Here is a 23,368-nt window from a genome sequence, read left to right on the forward strand (position 1 = left end):
GTTTTCTCAAGAAGAAGAAGAAGAGTTTGGATTTATATCCCCCCTTTCTCTCCTGCAGGAGACTCAAAGGGTTTTACAATCTCCTTGCCCTTCCCCCCTCACAACAAACACACTGTGAGGTAGGTGGGGCTGAAAGAGCTCCGAAAAGCTGTGACTAGCCCAAGGTCACCCAGCTGGCGTGTGTGGGAGTGTACAGGCTAATCTGAATTCCCCAGATAAGCCTCCACAACTCAAGCGGCAGAGCGGGGAATCAAACCCGGTTCCTCCAGATCAGGTTCCGCCACTGCTATCGTACACATCTATCCACTTGCTCAAAGAAATCAAAGACCAGAGGCAAATACAAAAACCTCCTTTATTATGTTCCGGAGACTCCAGTGTGTAAGGGGGACAGATGGAAGGGACAACAGATATTCCAGCCATCCTTCTTCCAGAGCTCACGCTCACCTAGCGCTATCCTGGTAAAGCTCTGGAAGACAGAGATGACCCCTTTGGTGTACAGTATATCTTGGTTTCTCTGAGGTTCCCATGAAGCCGAGAGGAGAGCCCTCCCCAGCTTCACTCTAAGGCTTATTTCCATCTGGGACACTGCTGGATTCTACCCTGGAAGAAGCATCATTCTGCACCTGCAGCAAAGAAAGGAGAGAAGGAAAATTAACCTGTGACATTTCTCATAACGTATGGCTACCAAAGCAGCATCTTGCATGCATCTGGAAAGAGCAGCAAATCCTCTAGCCCAGTGGTGGCGAACCTTTGGCACTCCAGATGTTATGGACTGCAATTCCCATCAGCCCCTGCCAGCCTAACCCAATTGGCCATGCTGGCAGGGGCTGATGGGAATTGCAGTCCATAACATCTGGAGTGCCAAAGGTTCACCACCACGGCTTCTAGCCAGCGTAAGCCCCCTTAAAGTCACCCCCACCCCCACCCTGCCACACTGATTTGCCAAACATCAGTCATACTCCAAATGCAAGCACATGTACACTCCAATCATATCAGCTGCAGTTTTCCCATCTCATTTTTACTCCTTGGGTTAGTGTGATGTATGCCTTCAGGTACAGAGAAGCATGAGGGGCCTGTAGGACTTTGCAAAAGAGCGAGCCCTGCAAAAAAGGACAGGGAGTTACTGTGTTTGGTTCTTATGAGAGGCCTGCCCACCCCTTTTCAATCCAACTCTGGCAGCCCCAAGGGTTAGACGCTGGCTTTCAATTTAAGAAAGAGAGGGAAAAAATGTGGGATCTTATATTCTGCAGGTCTAGTGCCCTCTGGGAGAAATGAACGAGCTTGGCAAAAGATTCCAAGCGCCCCATCAAAATCTCACCCTTGCAAAGACGATAGGGCTTTTGAAAATGCTTTTTTTTTTTTGCTGAAGGGCAAGTTGGGAAAGAGGGTCACAGAAGAAGAGAAGGTGAGAGATGAAGCAAATCACCCTGGTGTTTGCTTACCATAGACAAATGGACCACAAGCCACCTCCTGCACAAACAAGCAGGCAATGGACCAAGGAGCTACCGTGTTTCCCCGAAAATAAGACAGTGTCTTATATTAATTTTTGCTCCCAAAGATGCACTATGTCTTATTTTCAGGGGATGTCTTATTTTTTCTGTGTTCTGTTCGTCGGGCATGCTTCCAAACAAAAACTTTGCTACGCCTTACTTTCGGGGGATGCCTTATATTTCGCACTGCAGCAAAACCTCTACTGCGTCTTATTTTCAGGGGATGTCTTATATTCAGGGAAACAGGGTAGCATAGCATAGTGGCCAGGAGACTAGATGGTTCTGACTAAGAAGGGAGTGCCTTAGGGATTCGTAGCTGAAACGACTGCATTTCAACTCATCCTACACAAGTGAAAAAACAGCCCAGCCACCCCTATTGTGGCTTGCCAACCGCTCTTGTTTGAGCAATCCCAGGTAGACAAGAAAGCCAGAAGGTTGTCTGAGCTTCCGAAGGGAACCCTCTCTGCATTTCTTCTGCAAGGCCATGCGAGCAACAGAACTGCCTTAACTTAGACAAGCTTGATTAAGTTACATTTAAAATGGGGAAGGGGGTTAACAGTGCATGTAAAATAAATCTGGAAATTGTGGCTTGTACCCTTTTTCTCCATTCATTTTTTTAAAGGGAAGGGTAGTCTTAAATCTACTTACAACCTTCTCTTCTTGGGAGTATAGGTGTCATTTGATATACTTCATTTATAGCCTGCCATTCTCCCCGATAAGGAGAATGCATCTCACATTGTTCTTTTCGTGTTATCCTCACAACAACTCTATGAGGTAGATTAGGCTAACAGAAAGAGACTGGCCCAAAGCCAACTGGTGGGCTTCAAAGGTCGAGTGGGGATTCGAACCTGTGTTTCCCGGATCCTAGTTCCCGGATCCTAGTTACCACTATACCACACAGGCCCTAAAGGGTTTTCTGTTTTTTTAAAACTAAACATGGTAGGTCTTGCCATTTGAGAGGAACAAAAAAAGCTAGTTACAAAAGGCAGATCTTGTAGCAAAACAGAAGAAAGAAGAGTTGGATTTATATCCCCCTTCCTCTCCTGTAAGGAGCTTACAAACTCCTTTCCCTTCCCCCCCCCCACAACAAACACCCTGTGAGGTAGGTGGGGCTGAGAGAGCTCAGAAGAACTGTGACTAGCCCAAGGTCACACAGCTGGCATGTGTTGGAGTGCACAAGCTAATACAGTCAGTGGTGGGATCCAAAAATTTTAGTAACAGGTTCCCATGGTGCTGGGATTCAAACTGTGGCGTAGCGCCAATCGGGCTGGGCGGGGCACGACGGGGGCATGGCTAGGCATTCTGGGGGCGGGGCATTCCTGGGCGGGGCTGTGGCAAGGACGCAGCCACTGCGCCGGTCCTTGGGCGGGAAACGAATGCACGCAGGCGCAGGCTACCACACACGCCGGTGCACCTCCCGCTAGACGGCTTCAAGTTCTGCATGCTACTGCTGAGAGGAGGGGCGTAACTAAGTCAAAAATCACATGGCAAAATCACCAATTAGTAACCCCCTCTCGGCACACACAAATAATTAGTAACCTACTCTCGGGAATCTGTGAGAACCTGCTGGATCCCACCTCGGAATACAGTTCATCAGATAAGCCTTCACAGCTCAAGTGGCAGAGTGGGGAATCAAACCCGGTTTTCCAGATTAGAGTGCACCTGCTCTTAACCACTACGCCACGCTGGCTCAATATGATGTATACAGAAACACTTAAAAACACTGTCAAGAGGAAAAAAGAGAAAGTACATATCCCTTTCCTGAATGGTTCTGTTCTTTTTTCCCTCCAAGCTCCAATAGCCCAATCAGCAGGGATTTCCAAAAGAACGCTCAGCCCCCTTACCTGTCTCTCACTCCCCTCTTCCTGACCTTGCTGCAGTCTTTCCAGTTCGCTCTGAATGCTGTTAAAAGAGGCTGGGGATTGGGAGGGAGAAGAGAAGAGAAAGTCAAGCCCCTTCGGGCAGCATTGCACACACCCAACTCTTCACGGACATGCAGGCACTTCCATCATATAAAACCAAACCAAAATCCTACCTTGCAAGAGTTCTTCCAGCCAGAAGTAGGGCAGGAAGGAGAAAAAAGAAAGGCAGTCAGTCACTTGCATCGCAGTGAAAAAGATATCTGACATTGCACCATCAAACCAAGATTGCTGGATTTTTTTAGTCCCAGCACTTTCTGATTCCAGGAGCCTGTTCCTTTCCCAATAGCTCAGGGTCCCCAACCTTTCTCATTCTGCAGGCACCCTTTGAATTCCAACACAGGCTGGTGGGCTCACCCCAAAAATGGCTGCCAAAGGAGGGACAGCAAACCATAAAATGTCGTGAAGTTTTGCCCAATAAAAATATAACGACTGCGTTTTCCCGGCTATGTGGCCACGGTCTGGTGGTTTCAGCTCCTGACGTTTTGCCTGCATCTTTGGCTGGCACCGTCAGAGGCATGTCACAGTAAGATGCATTTCGTTCCGTGGCTCGTAGAATCATAGAGTTGGAAGAGTCCAGAAGGCCCATCAAGTCCAACCCCCTGCCATGCAGGAACACACAATCAAAGCAGTGTGGGGTGATTGTGTGGTGGGGTATATGCTTTGTTTACTTCACAGGTGGGGGTGGTGAGGTGTTTTTGCATGTGTCCAGGTTGCATTTGAACCAGGAGCAGCAGTGGCCTAGTGGCTAAGAGCAGTGGCTACGAGCAGGTGCACTCTGATCTGGAGGAACCGGGTTTGATTCCCCGCTCTGCCGCTTGAGATGTGGAGGCTTATCTGGGGAATTCAGATTAGCCTGTACACTCCCACACACGCCAGCTGGGTGACCTTGGGCTAGTCACAGCTTTTCGGAGCTCTCTCAGCCCCACCTACCTCACAGGGTGTTTGTTGTGGGGGGGAAGGGCAAGGAGATTGTAAGCCCCTTTGAGTCTCCTACAGGAGAGAAAGGGGGGATATAAATCCAAACTAAAAAAACCCCCTCTGAAGTCACCAGTTATAGATGCGGGCAAAAAGGTTAGGATCAGAAACCACCAGACCACGGCCACACAGCAGGGAAAAACCACAACAGCCAGTTGATTTCAGACATGAAAGCCTTCAACAATACATCGAATAACAGCTCTGCAATGTTTTAGGCAGAAGATCTGCTTAACATTATGCCTTTCAAAATGAACAGAAAAAATATTTCCTTGCATACTCGCAGCCACCCTCGCATAGTCAATCAAATCTCCAGCGGCCAATCAGAAGCCCTGCTGAGCAAAAGCCCCACTTGGCTCCACCCACTTTCTTAAGACACTTGTTGAGCACCTGGAAAGATGGAAAGTACCATTGTGCTTACGGCTGTCACACTGCTGGGCACTCTGAAAGGTGGAGGAGCTCATGGGTGCTACATTGGGAATCCCCTGCTCTAGTTGGACTGCCAAGCTTTACCACCATTGCTCTCTCTGAGCCTCGTTCCCGCCTACCTCGTTCTTCTCGCTCTCCGTCCAGCTTCCCTTGCAGTTCAGACCGGGCGGCCATCTCTTGGTCTAGCCTCTCGCGCAGGGACACAATCTCTATCCGCAGACGCTCGGCCTGGTGCTCTGAACTGCGAAGCTGCGATTCGACTTCCAGTTTTTGCTGGCTCACCATGCTCTGCAGGTCCTGGCCAAGGGAGACGACAGCCCCGTCCATCACCTGAGGATTCACAGCCCTCCCATGCTGATACCCCATAGCAGTGATGGCGAACCTATGGCACGGGTGCCAGAGGTGGCACTCGGAGCCCTCTCTGTGGGCACGCACACACAGAGTTCGTCATGTGCAGGGGTAGGGAACCTGCGGCTCTCCAGATGTTCAGGAACTACAATTCCCATCAGCCTCTGTCAGCATGGCCAATTGGCCCATTGCTGGGCGAGAAACTGATAGGTGGATTCCTGGAAGAAACACTGGTCTGTCATGAGGCAGAAAATCACCCCCCACACACACACATCTAGGCTGGCCTTGGCCACTGAGCACGACGTGTGAAAACCACGGTGAGTAGGGAGGACTCGGCTGGCAGGCCTGGTGCCTGTGCTCTGGGTGGCTGCTGCCTGGCGGGCGCGCAGAGGAGGCAGAGATGCTAGAGAGGCACAGAGCAGTGTGCACGGGACTTGCTGGAGGCTAGAGCAGGCTGGCCTTTGCTCGAGCAGGTGGGGCAGAGGAAGAGGGAGCCAACCAGTTTTTTTCTAAACTAAAACCTCAGTATTCAGCTTTAATTGCCGTGTTGGCACTTTGCAATAAATAAGTGGGGTTTGGGTTGCAGTTTGGGCACTCGGTCTCGAAAAGGTTCCCCATCACTGCCCCATAGCTTCACTATGACACAAGCAGAGGACTGGTCAGCATTACCTGGATGGGGGGCGGCAAGCGCTGCATCCTGCCAGCGGCATCTTGGGAAGAGGCTCTGCGCAACGCCTCGTTTTCACTGTTGAGGAGCTGCACTTCATAGCTAAGGCGCTTGTGCAATGCAGCCAGGTCAGCCTAGGAGGCAAGGGAAGAGGGAGATCAGAAGCACAGGGAACAAACACGACTAAAGCCCAGGAACTAGGCCGAGACAGACTTCTCAGGCCTAGGCGATGGGTTGGACTCAGTAGAAGGCAACTTCATGTGTTTAATGTGCTGCCCTGGGATGGAAAAGCAGCATGCCTCTGGGCCAGTGCAGAGGGTAAGGGGCTTTGTGCCCCCACCTAGCACAGCAGCTACAACAGCTTTGCACCCTCGCCTAACAAAGCAGCTACAACAAGGTTCCCCAGGAGGTTGGGGCTGGGGGGAGAGACTGTAACACAAACTGGTTCTCTGACAACACTCATCCTCAACCTCTCCTCCCTCCTAAAACCACAGTTCTGGAAGCCCCTCCATTTGCTGCCCAGCCTTTTTCCTCTCTCTCTTTGAAGAAGAAGAGTTTCGATTTATGTCCCTCCTTTCTCTCCTGTAAGAAGGCTCAAAGGGGCTTACACTCTCCTTTCCCTTCCCCACCCCGGTGAGGTGGGTGGGGCCGAGAGAGCTCCGAGAAAAATGTGACCAGCTGGAATTGATTTTCATGGCTGGAATCAACTGGTCACCCAGCTGGCGTGCGTTAGAGTGCACAGGCTAATCTGGTTCCCCAGATAAGCCTCCACAGCTCAAGTGGCTGAGCGGGGAATCAAACCCTGTTCTCCAGATTAGAGTGCGCCTGCTCTTAACCACTACGCCACTGCTGCTCCTTCCCAACACTAAACACCAGCCACACTCACCAACTGCTCCTGAGTCTGTCGCTGGCTCTTGCTCATTGTGTTTTGGAGGCCCCGGAGAATCTCCTCGGAGCTTTTGACCTGACTGAAAAGAACCTGGACCTGCTCCAAGAGAGAAACAGCAGTCATGGAGCACAGGGCTGTCAGGAGATAGATCCAAGATGGTTTTCAGCTGCCCCCCCAAGTGCCACCAATACAGACCTGCCTGCAATCCTCGCTGCTGCATCTGAGAATCTCCTCCAAGTGGGCCTTTTCCTGAGATTTCTTCTCCACAGCCTCCCGATGCTGCCGCACCTGGAGGAAGAGATCGGGCCCGCAACAAGGGGAAGAGAGGATGAAGTTGCACATTTCCTACAGCCCAGCTTCTTGAGAGGGAGCTTGCCTCCTTCTCGGCACACAGTTCAAACCCCGACACCTCCAGTTAAAAAAGGCTCAAGTAATTATGTGGTGTGAAAGACCTAAACTTGAGACTCTGGAGGGCCGCTGTCAGTCTGAATAGCATATAGTGATCTTGACGGACCAATGGCCGGATTCAATATGCATCATGTGTTCCCCTCCCCCCCCTCTCTCACACACACAAATATTAAAGAAGAAGAAGGGTTTGGATTTATATCCTCCCTTTCTCTCCTGTAGGAGACTCAAAGGGGCTTACAATCTCCTTGCTCTTCCCCCCATCACAACAAACACCCTGTGTGGTGGGTGGGGCTGAGAGAGCTCTGAAAAGCTGTGACTAGCCCAAGGTCACCCAGCTGGCGTGTGTGGGAGCATACAGGCTAATCTGAATTCCCCAGATAAGCCTCCACAGCTCAGTTGGCAGAGCAGGGAATCAAACCCAGTTCCTCCAGATGCACCTGCACTTAACCACTACGCCACTGCTAAAGGATTAGCAGTTTTGGGAACAGTTGCAAAAACAGAAAGGGTTAGAGCAGGGGTAGGGAACCTGTGGCTCTCCAGATGTTCAGGAACTACAATTCCCATCAGCCCCTGTCAGCATGGCCAATTGGCCATGCTGGCAGGGGCTGATGGGAATTGTAGTTTCTGAACATCTGGAGAGCCGCAGGTTCCCTACCCCTGGGTTAGAGAATGCAGCCTATCAGAGCTCATTACCCAATGCAAATAAGGGTCAGGCTGGTGTTGTTTTTACAAGGGAGAATGAAACAGGAGAAAAAAAAGAAAAGCTATTAGCTAGCCCAGGCAGGTATGTATGTTCCGGGAAGGGGGAGTGCTTTGTGGTCCCCATCCACTAAAAACACAGGAGCATAATAGTACCCCCCTAAACAGAGTTACACCCTCCCAAAACCATTGAACCATTTCCATAGAATCAGAGTTGGAAGAGACCACAAAGGGCCATCGTCCAACCCTCTTGCAGTCCACTGGGACTTCTCCTGCTCTCTAGGAGCTCTCAAAGATTATAGCAAGTGGACCAGAGGCTCCTTCCGCACATGCGGAATAATGCACTTTCAAACTGCTTTCAGTGCTCTTGGAAGCTGTGCGGAATAGCACAATCCACTTGCAAACAGTGGTGAAAGTGGTTTGAAAATGCATTCTTTTGCGCGTGCGGAAGGGGCCAGAGATTACTTCCGCCAGTTCTTTTAATATCCTGGGATGCAGTTCATCAGGCCCTGAAGATTCGAATTCATTTAAAGTAGCCAGGTGTTCCTGCACTACCTCTTTCTTTCTTTCTTTCTTTCTTTCTTTCTTTCTTTCTTTCTTTCTTTCTTTCTTTCTTTCTTTCTTTCTTTCTTTCTTTCTTTCTTTCTTTCTTTCTTTCTTTCTTTCTTTCTTTTCCCTGTCATTTGTTCCAAGCCTCTAATATTTAAAGGCATGCAATGTCTGAAAGGCTTCAAAAGAGGGCACTTGCCTGCACCCCGAAGCCTAGGCAGCCTTCTAGTCCCCCACACTCTCTTTTAAGAACATAAGAACATAAGAACATAAGAACAAGCCAGCTGGATCAGACCAGAGTCCATCTAGTCCAGCTCTCTGCTACTCGCAGTGGCCCACCAGGTGCCTTGGGGAGCTCACATGCAGGATGTGAAAGCAATGGCCTTCTGCGGCTGTTGCTCCCGAGCACCTGGTCTGTTAAGGCATTTGCAATCTCAGATCAAAGAGGATCAAGATTGGTAGCCATAAATAAATTGATAGCCTTTTCCTGCCCTTTCACACACCTTGTTGTGAAGCTGCTTCCATTCTGAGTCAGGCACAAGCTGGTACCCAGCCGGCGGCAGGTAGATGGTCTCCGGTACCAGGGTAGCACTAGAGGAGGCAATTGACACCGTCTCAGGGCTGGCAGACCGTCTGCGGAGCATCGGGAGCCCAGGGCTTGGTACCAGCAAGGAAGAAGAGGCAATGGAGACACTGTCGAGGCCAGAAGCAAATTTTTCAGCCACTCCTCCTTCCTCCGGGGTAACATGGTCATCTCCTAGTCCATCGGGGAGCACTATGTCGACGAGCAGAGATTCAGATGAGCTGAAGAGGCCGTCCTGGCAGCAAACAAACAATGAATTAATCCGAGACGTTCCCAGAATTTTCAAAAATGCCAAAGCAGCCCAGGTGGGACGAGCATACAAGTTGTTGGTTGCTGGCAGGAAGTTGCCCCAGCCCTGTCATTTGGGGGCCCAAAAGAGAATCTCCACAATTACACGAATCGGAGAACATCTAATTGGCAACACAAAACTGGTTTTGACAAATGACTCATCCAATAGGACTTTAACTGAATAGCATCCATCGGGTGAGACTTATAATTCATTCTGCCACAATCCTGACACCCGTCAGTCAAGTTTGGTGTCATTTGCTGATCTGTTTACCGAGTTTCTAGCTTAGAGAGAGAGAGAAAAAAGACTCCATCGCGGAGCAAAGGCACAGCTCGAAATAGCTATTTATTCGGCAATACCCAGTCCCCACAAGAGCTTTCGGCAGAGATCCTCCGCTTTAATAACAAGCTCACCCCACCCAGCTTTGGCATTTCACATTCACTTTCCATTTCCTCCCCGGCTCACCTGCTCACCCTGCAGCTCCTGAACTAGCCCCTCCGCCCGGGCCAGCTTCCCCTTCAGTTCGTCAATTTCCTGCTCCATGGGCAGCACAATGGCTCGGAGTCGTTCTGTATCTTCCTGTGCCTGCAGGGAGAAAGGAAGCGCGCCAGTCAGGGGCCCTCCTGAAGGCTCTCTGCCTCCCGGACAGACCCGAAAGAGGTCTTTGGCTCTTCCTCAGTCACCTTTTCCATCTGTTTCTCCAAGGAGTCCAATGGGCTGCTCCTCGGCAGCAGGCGGCTCCAGACGTTCTCCCGGCTCTCGCGCTCTCGAGCCGAAAGGCGCGCCTCGTAACTAGAGATGGTGTCTGCAAAAACAGAGCTCTCGCATTGATGTGCGCACAAGGTCAACTCGACTGTGGGGCCCTACCCCGCTCCAGTCCTCGGAGGTGACGCTGGAAAGTTTGAATGGAACCTGCGTTGAGTAGCATGTTCTGGGGGGAGCCATATCAGAGGAGAGTTTGGCCAGCAAGACCCTTCTGAAGCATCTTCCAGTTGGCCACTTGGAGAAACAGGATGTGGGATGAGATGCACTTTTGGTCTACCTAGCAGGGCTCTCCTCCTGCATACAGGTACGCCCAGCCCCATCCCTTGCTCCTCTCTCTGGCCTCCTGAGTCTCTCACCTTTCAGAATAGCCTGCAGCGAGGCTACCTCTTCTTGGCACTGGCGCCGGACAGCCTCCACGGCCTCATGCTTGGTGCTTTCGCTCACGGCAGCTACAGCCCGGACGGTTTCTACCTCGGTCAGCGCAGCTGCCAACTGGACCTGAAGGTTTCGGATCGTCTCTTCTGCATCAGGGTCTCTGTGGAGATCGGGGCCAGAGGCAGCACCCACCTCCTGCACCCGCTGTGGCTCTTGGAGCAGGAGGAGATATTAGGGAAGTTATAACTGGGCTGAATCTGAACTCAGGACCTCTAAATCTCCTCCTCCTCCTCCTCTTCCCTCTCTCCCTCCCCAGACTTTGATCCTATAACTCCTTTGGACCTTTAATTCCATACTGGGGGAAATACCCTAACCCTATCCGTGACCTCTGACCTCCCCTATTATTTGTGATGTCAAGCCCAGCTCTGCTCTCAAGGGGGCCCCAAGGGCGTGGCTTCCCGTCGCCCCGCCCTCTCTGTCTGCCCACGACGAGCGGGGCGGGGGGGGGGGGTCTCGCGCGTACCTTCCATTCTGCGGAGGCTTCTGCCGCTGCCGCCGCTCCTGGAGTCGGAATCGCCCGAGCGGAAGCGGAAATAGCCGAATGAACACGAGAACAATCGGCCAGAAAAAAAAAAAAGAGCGGCCGCAGCGTCGGGTGAGGACGGAAATATCCGAGTGGAGACTCTGGGGCGGCTCTTTCCGAAAGAGGCTACCGGACGTCTCGGGATCTTCCGGACGGTTCCGAAGGTAGCCGAAGTGGAACCGGGCGTAGCGAAGATGGACGGAGATGGCCCTAGATGGCGCTGCGGGGCGGGGCCAAGGGAGAGGCAATCTGTAGCGGCCGCGCACTCTATCCATGTTCAGAGGCAAGCCCGCAACCAGAACATTTTCACTTGGGCGGGGGGGGGGGATGAATGAGTGCAGGGGTGGTCAACCCATCCTTACCTGTTTTCTTCATTATTATTATTATTTAATTGTGCTTTATTTTTTTATTTACCAATTTTGTACTTGAAACTCAAGGTGCATGCATGGCAAAAAGCAACGTCATTGAATAGCAGGAGGGATCTCATAAAGCAATGCAACAGAGCTGGGATTGCAAAAATTAGAAAAGTGCAAAAAAAGTTTCAAACATCCCAACACTCTCTCTCTCTCTCTCTCTCTCTCAATTAGGACCCTGTGTGTGTACAGATAGATAAATATGCGCTGATGTCCATGTTATAAACATAAACATTAATATTGTTCACTGCCGTTCCTAAAACACATGCTAAATATGCATTTTCCAATAACAGATATTTTATAGCTTAGTATTGATTGATTGATTGATTGATGGCAAGTCACAACACACACAGATTAGCACATGCTGGGGGGTAGGGGCTGGGCAATTGCCTGGGCCCTTTCTTGGGTCCTCATTGGCCCCCAGTACAAACTTATGAACTATGTGGCTGTTTGTGGGATTCCAGGAGGAAAAGGGAAGAGGAAAAAGTGCTGCGCTACAGATGCACCGTAAAAGCCCTATGGGATGAGGACTACAATAATGATGATAATTGGGGGGTGGGAGGGAAACCCTGGCTGGATCTAGCCCAGGGGTCTGCAACCTGTGGCTCTCCAGATGTTCATGGACTACAAATCCCATCAGCCCCTGCCAGCATGGCCATGCTGGCAGGGGCTGATGGGAATTGTAGTTCATGGACATCTGGAGAGCTGCAGGTTGCAGACCCCTGATCTAGCCAAACAGTAACTCTGCACAGAACTAAGCTGTGAAAATCTCAAGTTAATTTAGAAAACTCACCTCCTTTTCAGTTGTCCTGGCTTTGGAAGGGCGTCACTCTATTTGAGATTGTGCAGTGTATCATTTAACACCTTGTTTACGACTAGGGAGGTGGCTGGTTAGGAAGGGAGCATCCACAAGAACGGAAAGAGGCAAGGGATATCAGAGCATTAGAAATTATCTTGATCTAGGTTTCAAAAAACAATGCCAATTTTTACATGCTGTCAAGTTTCCTGACTGTTTCAAGGCGACTAAATCATAAAAGTATCCTGCTACGTTTGCTCTTTCCAAGCTTGTTTATGGGAGTCTCAGTTTTCAAAATCCTAATTCGGGATACATTTGTAGCACTGAATCAGACAAAGATCTATGAACTCTAGAAGAGGAACTGAAAACCAACTTCACCCCTAGTTAGGAAATGAGGGATTTTCTGAATGCAGCCCAAAACCTCGGCCGCTTTTGAGCGGCTGGTGCCGTTGCACAAGTATTCACAAATGATGAGATTTTGGTCTGTTTGGCACTGTGGCTTTTAGTACCCTTGGCTTTTGAGTTTAGTTTGCAATATATAGAGAAGCCTCCCCTTCAAGCCCCTGTAGCCCACTCCTGCATTGACAGAGATCTTGCTGTTGTAAACAAAGGTACACACCAAGGTTGTGAGCAGGTGAATTTATTGGTATCACAGGTGCATACATCGGCATTCCATCCCAAACCATGTAGGAGAGGATTTCATCGGCTGCCTTCTTCCATCCAGCTGGCTTGGAGCTTTCCTTCCCGTCAGCCATCTCCTGCTGTCGATCGTCTTACCAGCACCCACCGCTTGGCTCAGGATCAGTGTTCACGCCCACATTTTTTGTTGGCCAGGGTGTCCAGTTTGGCACCGATTCTATCCAGGTCACTCAACACTTGCTCCAGTTTCCGTAGCACCTGTGGGTCCGGTGCGCAGGTACCAGGTGACTTGGGTGGAATGGGGGGCTGTGGAACCGCTGGGCCTAGAAAGGGCACAGAGAAGAAACTCACATCAGTGCAACCACATCCTTGATCCAGCAAAATCAGTGTATTTCTATAGTAATCAGGCAATCATGAAATGGCGCTGACTTGTTCCCCTTCGGGCTGTCCCTTACTAGTTGTTTTCAGGATGAGTGCGAATGGCTCCTCAGCCAATACGCCCCTACACCCCTCAGTTTGGACCTTCTACCGTTGGGAGAAGAGTCGAGTTCCTCCGGCCGGGAGAAACTATTGTTTGGGATCAGTTCTCTGGAGCTCGTTCAGAGACGTCCGTCAGCCGCCATTCCTTAACCGCCATTCATTATCTTTCTATATTTTTTTCTTTCTCTTTTTCTTTTCCTCTCCCCCCCCCCTTTTTTTCTTCTTCTTTATAATAAGTTAAGAAATGTTCAAGAAACTAAAGGATGACCCTTCGGGGTTTGAATATACTATATGTAAACAACCAGGGGGCATCCATTGAAAATGCTGGGGGGAAGAATTAGGACTAATAAAAGGACACACTTCTTCACGCAACGTGTGATTGGTGTTTGGAATATGCTGCCACAGGAGGTGGTGATGGCCACTAACCTGGATAGCTTTAAAAGGGGCTTGGACAGATTTATGGAGGAGAAGTCGATTTATGGCTACCAATCTTGATCCTCTTTGATCTGAGATTGCAAATGCCTTAACAGTCCAGGTGCTTGGGAGCAACAGCCGCAGAAGGCCATTGCTTTCACATCCTGCATGTGAGCTCCCAAAGGCACCTGGTGGGCCACTGCGAGTAGCAGAGAGCTGGACTAGATGGACTCTGGTCTGATCCAGCTGGCTTGTTCTTATGTTCTTATGTGCTATGTAGGAATGAGACATACAGTATCATAGCACTAGATTTGCTTGCCAATTTAATGTACGACAAGGGCATGCTTGTTCATACCCTACTATGTTCTTAGTGTGTTTATTTTTGTTTGTCTATGTCTCTTTTTGCATTTTAAACAATAAAACATTTATTACTTGATCCAGCAAAACCAGAAGTGGCAGAACAGAGTATTTCCACCGGATGACCACTGATGCTAGTGTTGGGGGTAACCAAAAGGATCTTACCATTGGAACGCCTTCCTTTTGGGGAAAGCCTGTAGTGTTCTTTGTTCTTAAGTCAGTGGGGGACGGGGACATGATAAAAGCTGGAGATAATGGAGAAAGCCGGAACGAGTGGAAAGAAAGAATTGTTTCTCCCTAGCCCATAATCTGAACTACTCTCAATTTTGGCAAGGCATTGAGACAAGCGGTAGATTCAGGAGAGACAAAAAGGAAACACTGCTGCTAGTGTTTTAATGTTTAATTTATTTATTGTTTTAACTGAAACTATTTGTTGTATTCAAATGTTGATTGGTTTGTGAACCGCCCTGAGCCCTTCAGGGGTAGGGCAGTCTATTAAATTTAATAAATAATAATTATTATTATTAATTACTCATTCAGAAACCTTTATTAGGCATATACAACATGGGGGGGGGGGGAGGAAAGAGTAAATTCAACAGAGAACAGTGAAAATAGTGTGAACAGAAGCCAAGGGAACCTAGTTCGAAGTGCGTTATCAGTTTTTTATACCCTGCTTTTCTTCCCAATAGGATCTCAAAGCAGTTTGCAATCTTGCTCTCGCCTCCTTCATTGTGTCCTCACAAAAATCTGTGAGGTAGGTTAGGTTGAGAGAAAGTGGCTGCCGCAGGGTTACCCAATGAATTGCCATGGCTGAGTGGGGATTAAAAACTGGGTCTCCCAGATTCCAGACTCATACACTTCACCACTACACCACACTGGCTGTCCTTCAAAAGAAACCATACAACCAGGGGTGGGATCCAAACATTTTAGTAACAGGTTCCCTTGGTGGTGGGATTCAAACAGTGGTGTAGCGCCAATGGGGCTGGGCGGAGCACAAGGGGGGCGTGGCCAGGAATTCCAGGGGCGGGGCATTAATAATTTCTCTGTTACTGTAAAAAACTCTTACTGTAAAAGAAAAGTTCCTAATTTCCAGCTGCTATCTTTCTGTCCATAATTTAAACTCATTATAGCAAGTCCTATCGTCTACTGCCAACAGAAACAACTACTTCTCCTCTAATTGACTTTTCAAATACTTAATTTTGTTTCTAGAAATCAAAAGAAGGAGACTTTCCTTAAACAAGGGACTTTACCATATTTCCAAAACATGTTTTTAAAACAGCCCAACAGGGAGAATTATCCCGTTTTCTACCTTCGCTAACCAGCCACATCGGAAACAACAGGACTTTATGATTTTTGGACCTAATGGAATTTCTAACGGAAAAGCAGACCCAATTAGTAACCCCCCCCCCCCCTTGGCACACACAAATAATTAGTAACCCCCTCTCGGGAACTAGTGAGAACCTGCTGGATCCCACCTCTGCATACAGCATATAATTAATGTATATAATTCACTGCCTCTAGATGTGATGCGTGCCTCATGGATCTCCAAGCAGGGCACCAAATGACCCGCCTCTTTAAGCACAGAAAATCCTATTTTGCCTGCCACCCCAGGGCTTCTGCTATTGCACCAGGCAGGCATAGATCACAATACTTTGTCAGCTATGGTTGCTGCTGAAAACTTTTGATCTGGGAGGGGGAAGGGAAATAAATTATACAGTGGCATTTAAAAAGCCACCCGCTTCTAACTTCTAGATATAGAATCTCCCACCGTACCTCTCTCGCCGGTCACTGTACCACGTCTGGAACAAATTTTCTCTTGCAGTTGGCGAGCGGTGTCCTGGAGGTCTGTGAAGTGACGCGCGTGCAGTATGTGCTGCGTGGCAGGACGGGAGGCCATGGCGTTGAGCTCCTGTACTGCAGTCGTGCTTATGAAGCCCAGCCCAACCTTCCAAAGAGAAACACAATCAATAAGAGGCACCAAACTGTTCCTTAGAGAGCTACCAGCCTTGGAAGGACTAGCTCAGGGGTAGGGAACCTGCGGCTCTCCAGATGGCCATGCTGACAGAGGCTGATGGGAAGTGTAGTTCCTGAACATCTGGAGAGCCGCAGGTTCCCTACCCCTGGACTAGCTTAAGGACTAGACTATCTTAGGCTGATTCCGCATGGGCCAAAAACAGCAGTGTGAAAATGGTGTAAAAGGATTTAAAATGGTGTAAAAGGGTTTATACTGTTTTAACACCATTTTCACATCGCTGTTTTTGGCCCGTGCGGAATCAGCCTTATGCATGCACTACTTACCATGCAGCTATTTGCTTTGCAATGTGGTTTCTCGCAGTTTCTTGTTTGCGCTGGGATTCTCCCCGTGAACTGCCCCTAACCAAGCCGAGCCATCATTTTGCCCCCCGCCCCTCACCCACTTCCATGTTGTTTCCGTGCAACCTCCATTTGGGGAGGTTGCCTGCCGCTTTCCCCCGCTACCGTCTTTGGTCTAGCAGCCTAGTGTTAGTTTACGAGGGCACGTCAATTTCTTGTCAATTTCACTGGGTCTATCATTCCGAGGATAGACCCTCAGCATGAAAATAAAAAGAAAGAAAGCCCTTCTAATCCTTCTGAAAGGGTGGCCTGAAAAGAGAGGAAGGAACCTGTGCAGGACCTGCTACTACTGAGCATGCACAGAGAGCAAAGGTACGCCAGCAGTGGCCTAGGAGGTTAAGAGCTCGTGTATCTAACCTGAAAGAACTGGGTTTGATTCTCCACTCTGCCACCTGAGCTGTGGAGGATTATCTGGGGAATTAGCCTGTACACTCCCACACACGCCAGCTGGGTGACCTTGGGCTACTCACAGCTTCTCGGAGCTCTCTCAGCCCCACCCACCTCACAGGGTGTTTGTTGTGAGGGGGGAAGGACAAGGAGATTGTAAGCCCCTTTGAGTCTCCTGCAGGAGAGAAAGGGGGGATATAAATTCAAACTCTTCTTCTTCTTCTTTGCACATGGGCTGAGATAGGAGAAGGATGGCACAGCTAGATGGTTCAAAGAGAATCCTTCTAGAGCTCTGAGTAGTTGGTCCAGTTTCTTATGGCTGGATCCATCCTGTTGCTTGCCTTCCATGTGCTGTCCTAGGCTTCCTTGGAACTCTGCCCCCCACCCTGACTCTGATTTTGGTGAGATCATAATTGTTCCTGACAGGTGACAACGTGGAAAAGCAACCTGATGCATGACTGCTGCTCAATAGATCCCTATTCAATTCATCACTTTTCCGAGACATCTCCATTCTTATGTCTCTGTGGCCCCTTCCGCACATGCAGAATAATGCACTTTCAATCCCCATATTGCCCCGGTAGGCCCCTCCGCTCCACGGAGGAGGACCTACTCGTGATCCCTGGCCCAAAAATGATCAGGCTGGCCTTGACGAGAGGCAGGGCCTTTTCAGCCCTGGCCCCTACCTGGTGGAACAGACTCCCTAGGGAGATCAGGGCCCTGCGGGACTTACAGAGTTTCCGCAGGGCCTGCAAGACGGACCTGTTCCGCCAGGCGTTTGGCCAGCCTGGTTAAAAATATATCTACTGTGTCATCTGGCCACCCATGGGCACAAAAGGGCGGAGGGGAGTAGCCAGACGCCATCCACATTTTTAAATGGGTTGTGTTTTTAAGTAACTGATATTTAAATTATGTTTTAATGTATGTGTTAACCTTGTTGTGAACCGCCCTGAGCCCTTAGGGGGAGGGTGGTATATAAAACAAATAAATAAAATAAATCTACTTTCAATGCACTTTGCAGCTGGATTTTACTGTGCGGAATAGCAAGATCCACTTGCAAACCATTGTGAAGGTGGATTGAAAGTGCATTATTCTGCACGTGCGGAAGAGGCCTGAGTGGCGACACCCTGGAGACTCTTCCCCCCCCCCCCCCGTCTTCATCTCCACGCCAAGAAGTTGGGACCTCAAAGCCGCATATTCTAGACAAAATCTGCCGTCGTCAAATTGCACTCCAAAGATCCTGCCTTGTGGTGAAAGAAGGGAATTGGATGGGGAAGAAGAGATAGCTGGGCCTCACCCCAACTGCAAAGCGCACGACTCCAGCTCTCTCTGCTGCTTCGACAACCTCTGCGTAGTCTAAGGGGTCCCCAGTTTTCAGCCCATCTGTCACTATCACCAGAATCTTGGTGGCTGTGTTGCGGGCGCCTCTGTGAGGAACGAGCAGATCTCTTCTAAACAGGAGAGAAGAGAGGAATACGGTATGAAGAGATCCAGAAACGCCCATTAATGTTACCAACTTTTAAACTGGGAACGGCACCGCCGGGGGTCCTGAGGCAAAACGTTTCCCCATTGCTGCATCTTTGCAGCAGCCCGTGATGAACTCCTGCCCCACCAGAAGAGGAAGAGGAGCAGGCCACTGTACAGGAGGAGAAGGCGAAAACAGAGCAAGGTTACCCACGTGGCATGCCGGATGGCAGACGCTGTGTGTGTGGTGCCTCCCAGCTGTTTAACCTGGCTGAGCAGGTGATCCGGGTCGGGATTTCTCTGGAAATGCTTGAAGTCAAAATGCTCCTGAAAACGGCTTGAATACTGCAGGAGGGAGAACTGGAGAGGATGGGGAGAAATTAGCGGGAAGGGAGAGACCTTTAACTGAGTATCTACCTTGCTTGAATCAGCTTGTTGTGTAATCCACCTGAAGTCTCAGGCCCCTTCCGCACCCGCAAAATAATGCGTTTTCAAACCACTTTCACAACTGTTTGCAAGTGGATTTTGCTATTCCGCCCAGCTTCAGAGAGCACTGAAAGCAGTTTGAAAGTGCATTATTCTGCATGTGCGGAATGAGCCTCAGTGGGAAAGGTGGGCTACAAAATAAACCTGGGAAGTTTTTGCAATTTTGAATTGGCTTCCAGCGCACGGCCCTACAGTTAAGTTGCCTAGCCATCATTTCCCTTGTGAAGTTCTAAGCCTATACAGTTATAAGGGAACTTGATGAACAACTGAATAGCAGTGTTATTATTCAAGTTTCCTTTGTTTTCCTTTTTATATTTCTGGTTTCTGTTTTGAATTTTATTGACTCGTTCCTAGTTCTGTTTTTGTTCCTGTGGGGAGGCTTGATCAAAGGTGCCCCCCCCCCCCCGGTGGATGTAAAATAATAGCTGGGTAGTGTTCTGACATATAATAGCACCCACCTCAAGGCCGTGGAAACCAAACTGGACTGGTCACATCTTTTGGAGGGAGGGAATTATGCGAATAAGTTAGCAATGTAAGCTTTCTTCTGTCCAGCAACTAAATATTTTGGGCATACCATAATTTCTTTTTTTAAAAGACTATTACTAATTTAAACGGCATCACGGTGGCTAATGTTGCACTTTGACCTGAAGTCCAACCTGTTTCAAAACCTTGGCAATAAGTAAGAACCGAGCACACCTTCTACCCCATTGCTAGTACCTGTGTATTGTTGGGAAAGCTTTTCATGGTGTGTGTAACAAAGTTCTTCAGATGCATGAATTCTGAGGATCGCATGCTGCTTGAACCATCGATCACAAAGATGATATCTCGGGCATCATTTGGACACCCTACAAGGAAACAGAGCAGAGAAGATCTTTCAAAAGCAAAACCATTCCCTTCATTCATAAGACTGGCCTGCATCCTATGCAGGGACGTCCAACTGTGGCCCTCAGATATTCATGGACTACAATTCCCAGCAGCCTCTGGGGCAGATGGGAATCGTAGTCCACGAACATCAGGAGGCCCACAGTTGGACGCGCCTGCATAGGCCATTGAGTGACTGTAGCCTAGTGGTTCGGCGCATGGTTTGGATCCTGAGGGTCCTAGTTTCAATCTTAGGCACATCCTAGTTTCAAGCTTAGGCACATCCTAGTTTCAATCTTTGGCGCATCTAGTTAAACTATTTATTAGACTGGCAAATAACCTCAATGTGACAGTGCCACGGGATTTAATTTAAACTAGGGTTGGTAATTTTTGTTCCTTGGCGGATTTAGGCAAATCTCCCCATCGCTAAACTCCCCGTCAGGAAAAGCTTCATTTGTTATTCTCACAGACCTTAATGACAGAGGAGCCCCATTGCCAACCCTTTGGCAACTTTGGCTCACCTGCACTACCTGTTTTCAGTGCCACAACCTATGCCCGGAAGAGTCAAAAGAGGAATGTTCTGAGTGTCTTTTTAATCCACCAAACCTATTCCTGAAGTTAACAGTCCATGAATGCTTAAACACACGTTTAAATAGCATTTGAACCTGGCCATGGATCTTTCAAGGTTTCTTCTAGTGATGAAGGAATCACCAGTTTCCTTGAAGCCCCGTTTAAGAGCTTGCCAGCTTTACCAAAGGAGGAGGGTTGGATGAGCTGTTAATGAAAGATGCAACAGTGGTTATTCTCCACCGTTTCTATAACCCGCAATCCTAAATTAAACACCTGTGCCTTTCGTCATTATTTTGTCTGGAATCCATTCCCTATGAGGGGAGCTGGGTATGTTTAGTTTGATGAAGAGAAGGTTAAGAGGTGACATGGTAACCATGTTTAGATATTTGAAGGGATGTCATGTTGGTGAGGGAGCAAGCTTGTTTTCTGCTGCTCCAGAGACTGGGACCAGGAGTCATGGGTTCAAGGTGAAGGAAAAGAGATTCCACTTAAACATTAGGAAGAACTTTCTGATTGTCAGGGCTGTTTGACAGTGGAATTCACTGCCTCAGAGTGTGGTGGAGTCTCCTTCTTTGGAGGTTTTAAACAAAGGCTGGATGGCCATCTGTCAGGAGTGCTTTGATTCTGTGTTCCTGCATTGCAGGGGATTGGACTTGATGGCCCTTGGGATCTCTTCCAACTCTATGATTCTATGATTAAAACTTTTCTCCCAAATTCCCTTCATTGGAACACGTAACACTCCATCCCATCCAACCTTTCCCCAAACCCTTTGCTTACGTCCTTTCTCCTTGTTTCCTTGTGGGAGTTCTGGCCCAGCTAAAGCATCCGAGAGATCAAAACCATCATCAACAGACTCTGTGAGAGGGGAAAATGGGGTGAGAAGGGGCCAAGAACATCAATGGGCCACAGACAGAAACACAACTTACCATAACATGGCTCTGAAGATTTCAGCTTTAGATACAGGTGAAATGTTTAGAAGCAAAACTACCGGATCGTGGCCACACAGCCCAGAAAACCCACAATGCTCAGTGTTTGTTCGATGCTTTAAGACATACTAGATACATGAAAAGATACAACTGATATACAGTGGTGGGATCCAAAAATTTTAGTAACAGGTTCCCATGGTGGTTGGATTCAAACTGTGGTGTAGCGCCAATGGGGCTGGGTGGGGCACGACGGGGGCGTGGCCGGGCATTCCGGGGGTGGGGCATTCCTGGGCGGGGCTGTGGCAAGGATGCAGCTGCTGCGCCGGTCCTTGGGCGGGAAACGAATGCCCACAGGCACAGGCTGCCACGCACGCCAGTGCACCTCCTGCTAGACTGCTTCAAGTTCTGCGCGCTACTGCTGAGAGGAGGGGCATAACTAAGGCAAAAATCACGTGGCAAAATCACCAATTAGTAACCCCCTCTCGGCACACACAAATAATTAGTAACCTACTCTCGGGAACCTGTGAGAACCTGCTGGATCCCACCTCTGCTGATATACTAGATACATGAAAGGATACAACTGATATACTAGATATATGAAAAGATAAAACTGTCCTGTACAATGTGATTTATCATCAGTGATTCAAAATAAGCCTCACCAGCACCTAGAGTAGCCTCCACAGCGTATGAAATAGCAGGCTGTGTTCTGAACGGGCCCTTTACATCCACTTGCGCACATTTGCATGGATGTATGTTAGAGAAAAGGTCTCTTTGCTACCTTAAGCAGAGATTTAGCTTCTGAAGAATGGCAGCACCAGCAATTTACTCAAAATCTTTTCACGTGGCCTGCCCCAACCTATAGCACTTACCCCATCTAACCTTTTCTAAACCCTTTGCCTAAGTCTTGTCCCCTTGTTTCTTTGTGGGAGTTTTGACTCAGTTAAAATATCTCTGAGATCAAAATCTGTGAGGTCAAAAAGACTCTGAGAGACAGGAAAATAAGGCGAGAATGTGCCAAGAACATTTTGATGCTAAGAAGATCAGGAAGAAATCACCTCAGCCCAGAGCAGTGGTTCTAAACCTTCCTAATGCCGCGACCCTTTAATATAGCTCCTCATGTTGTGGTGACGCCCAACCCTAACATTTATCCATTTTACAGATGGAGAACACTGATGCAGAGTCTTAGACGACCCCTGTGAAAGTCTGGTGGTGGGATCCAAAAATTTTAATAACAGGTTCCGATGGTGGTGGGATTCAAACAGTGGCGCCGCCGCACACACACACCTCCAGTCCCTATTGGGCAGGGAGGTTGCTTTAGTAACCCCTTCTCGGCATTCAGAAAAAATTAGTGACCACTTCTAGAGAAGTGGTGAGAACTGGTTGGATCCCACCTCTGGTCCCGGCCCACAGGTTGAGACCCGCTGGCCCAGAGGAAAGGATACCAGCAATAAGGAACAGATTAGCTCTCTAACTTGCTGGGAAAATTCCAGGTGGGCTATTGCCCTGGAGGCTACCAGTGGCCTGAACCAAGAAGAGCCAAGCCTCTTTTACACGGGCAACAGTACTGAAGCCCCACAACTCAGACCTGGTAACCCTCATAGGCCCCTTCCACACATGCAGAATAATGCACTTTCAATCCACTTTCAATGCACTTTGCAGCTGTGCGGAATAGCAAAATCCACTTGCAAACGATTATGAAAGTGGATTAAAAGTGCATTCTCCTGCACGTGCGGAAGGGGCCCTAGTCCTGATTCTCATTAACTCCTGGCCAGCCTGCTCTGATCATTTTAATTTTTCAGTCCATACTTTCTATAGGGGGGAGCCGCTTCCTACCTGCTGTCCCAAAGAGAAGGAGGGTGACGATGAAGACTGCAAACGCTCCCATGGCCCTTCTGGAAATCACCCTTTCACAATCTGAGCCCTGGAGTTGGCGCAACAGGGCAAAGGCTGTTTCTGAGCGTGGGTCGGGGGCCAGAAGGGCACTGACTGGAACGGTGGGAGGCAAAGACACTGTCTCGCTTTTACGGCGGCAGCTACACTTTGGTGTGCAAATATTTGTACCAATGAACACAGAGGGGAAGGAGGTGTTTGCTGCCGTTCTCCACATTGAGGCCCCTTCTGCGCGTGCAGAATAATGTACTTTCAATCCACTTTCACAATTGTTCGCAAGAGGATTTTGCTATTCCGCACAGCCAACTGCAAAACGCATTGAAATTGGATTGAAAGTGCATTATTCTGCA

At 48.9% G+C, this 23,368-nt stretch overlaps 2 protein-coding genes across 3 annotated transcripts; both read right to left on the minus strand.

Annotated features, from left to right (window-relative positions):
• Positions 1-338: 338 nt before the first annotated feature.
• Positions 339-11,123, minus strand: RABEP2 (rabaptin, RAB GTPase binding effector protein 2). Of its 2 annotated transcripts, none has more exons than XM_048518379.1 (12): positions 10,906-11,123; positions 10,364-10,594; positions 9,926-10,047; positions 9,708-9,827; positions 8,877-9,191; positions 6,913-7,005; positions 6,715-6,813; positions 5,831-5,962; positions 4,933-5,110; positions 3,526-3,537; positions 3,335-3,405; positions 339-623 (listed from the first exon to the last, which is right to left on the minus strand). In XM_048518379.1, exons 1-12 carry the CDS (start codon positions 10,910-10,912, stop codon positions 561-563), a joined length of 1,443 nt encoding a protein of 480 aa, XP_048374336.1. In that variant the 5' UTR covers positions 10,913-11,123; the 3' UTR covers positions 339-560. The 2 variants fall into 2 exon arrangements, with proteins under 2 accessions (XP_048374336.1, XP_048374335.1); XM_048518378.1 differs by having other exon boundaries at positions 6,715-6,816.
• A 1,675-nt stretch (positions 11,124-12,798) lies between these two features.
• On the minus strand, positions 12,799-23,095 carry LOC125445105 (integrin alpha-M-like). The gene is made up of 7 exons (XM_048517957.1): positions 22,962-23,095; positions 20,980-21,057; positions 19,489-19,616; positions 18,500-18,645; positions 18,119-18,272; positions 15,838-16,009; positions 12,799-13,136 (listed from the first exon to the last, which is right to left on the minus strand). The coding sequence occupies exons 1-7, from the start codon at positions 23,011-23,013 to the stop codon at positions 12,976-12,978; spliced, it is 891 nt and encodes a 296-aa protein (XP_048373914.1). The 5' UTR covers positions 23,014-23,095; the 3' UTR covers positions 12,799-12,975.
• Between the last annotated feature and the right edge of the window lie 273 nt (positions 23,096-23,368).

This window comes from Sphaerodactylus townsendi, linkage group LG15, assembly GCF_021028975.2.
Source record: "Sphaerodactylus townsendi isolate TG3544 linkage group LG15, MPM_Stown_v2.3, whole genome shotgun sequence".
NCBI lineage: Eukaryota > Metazoa > Chordata > Lepidosauria > Squamata > Sphaerodactylidae > Sphaerodactylus > Sphaerodactylus townsendi.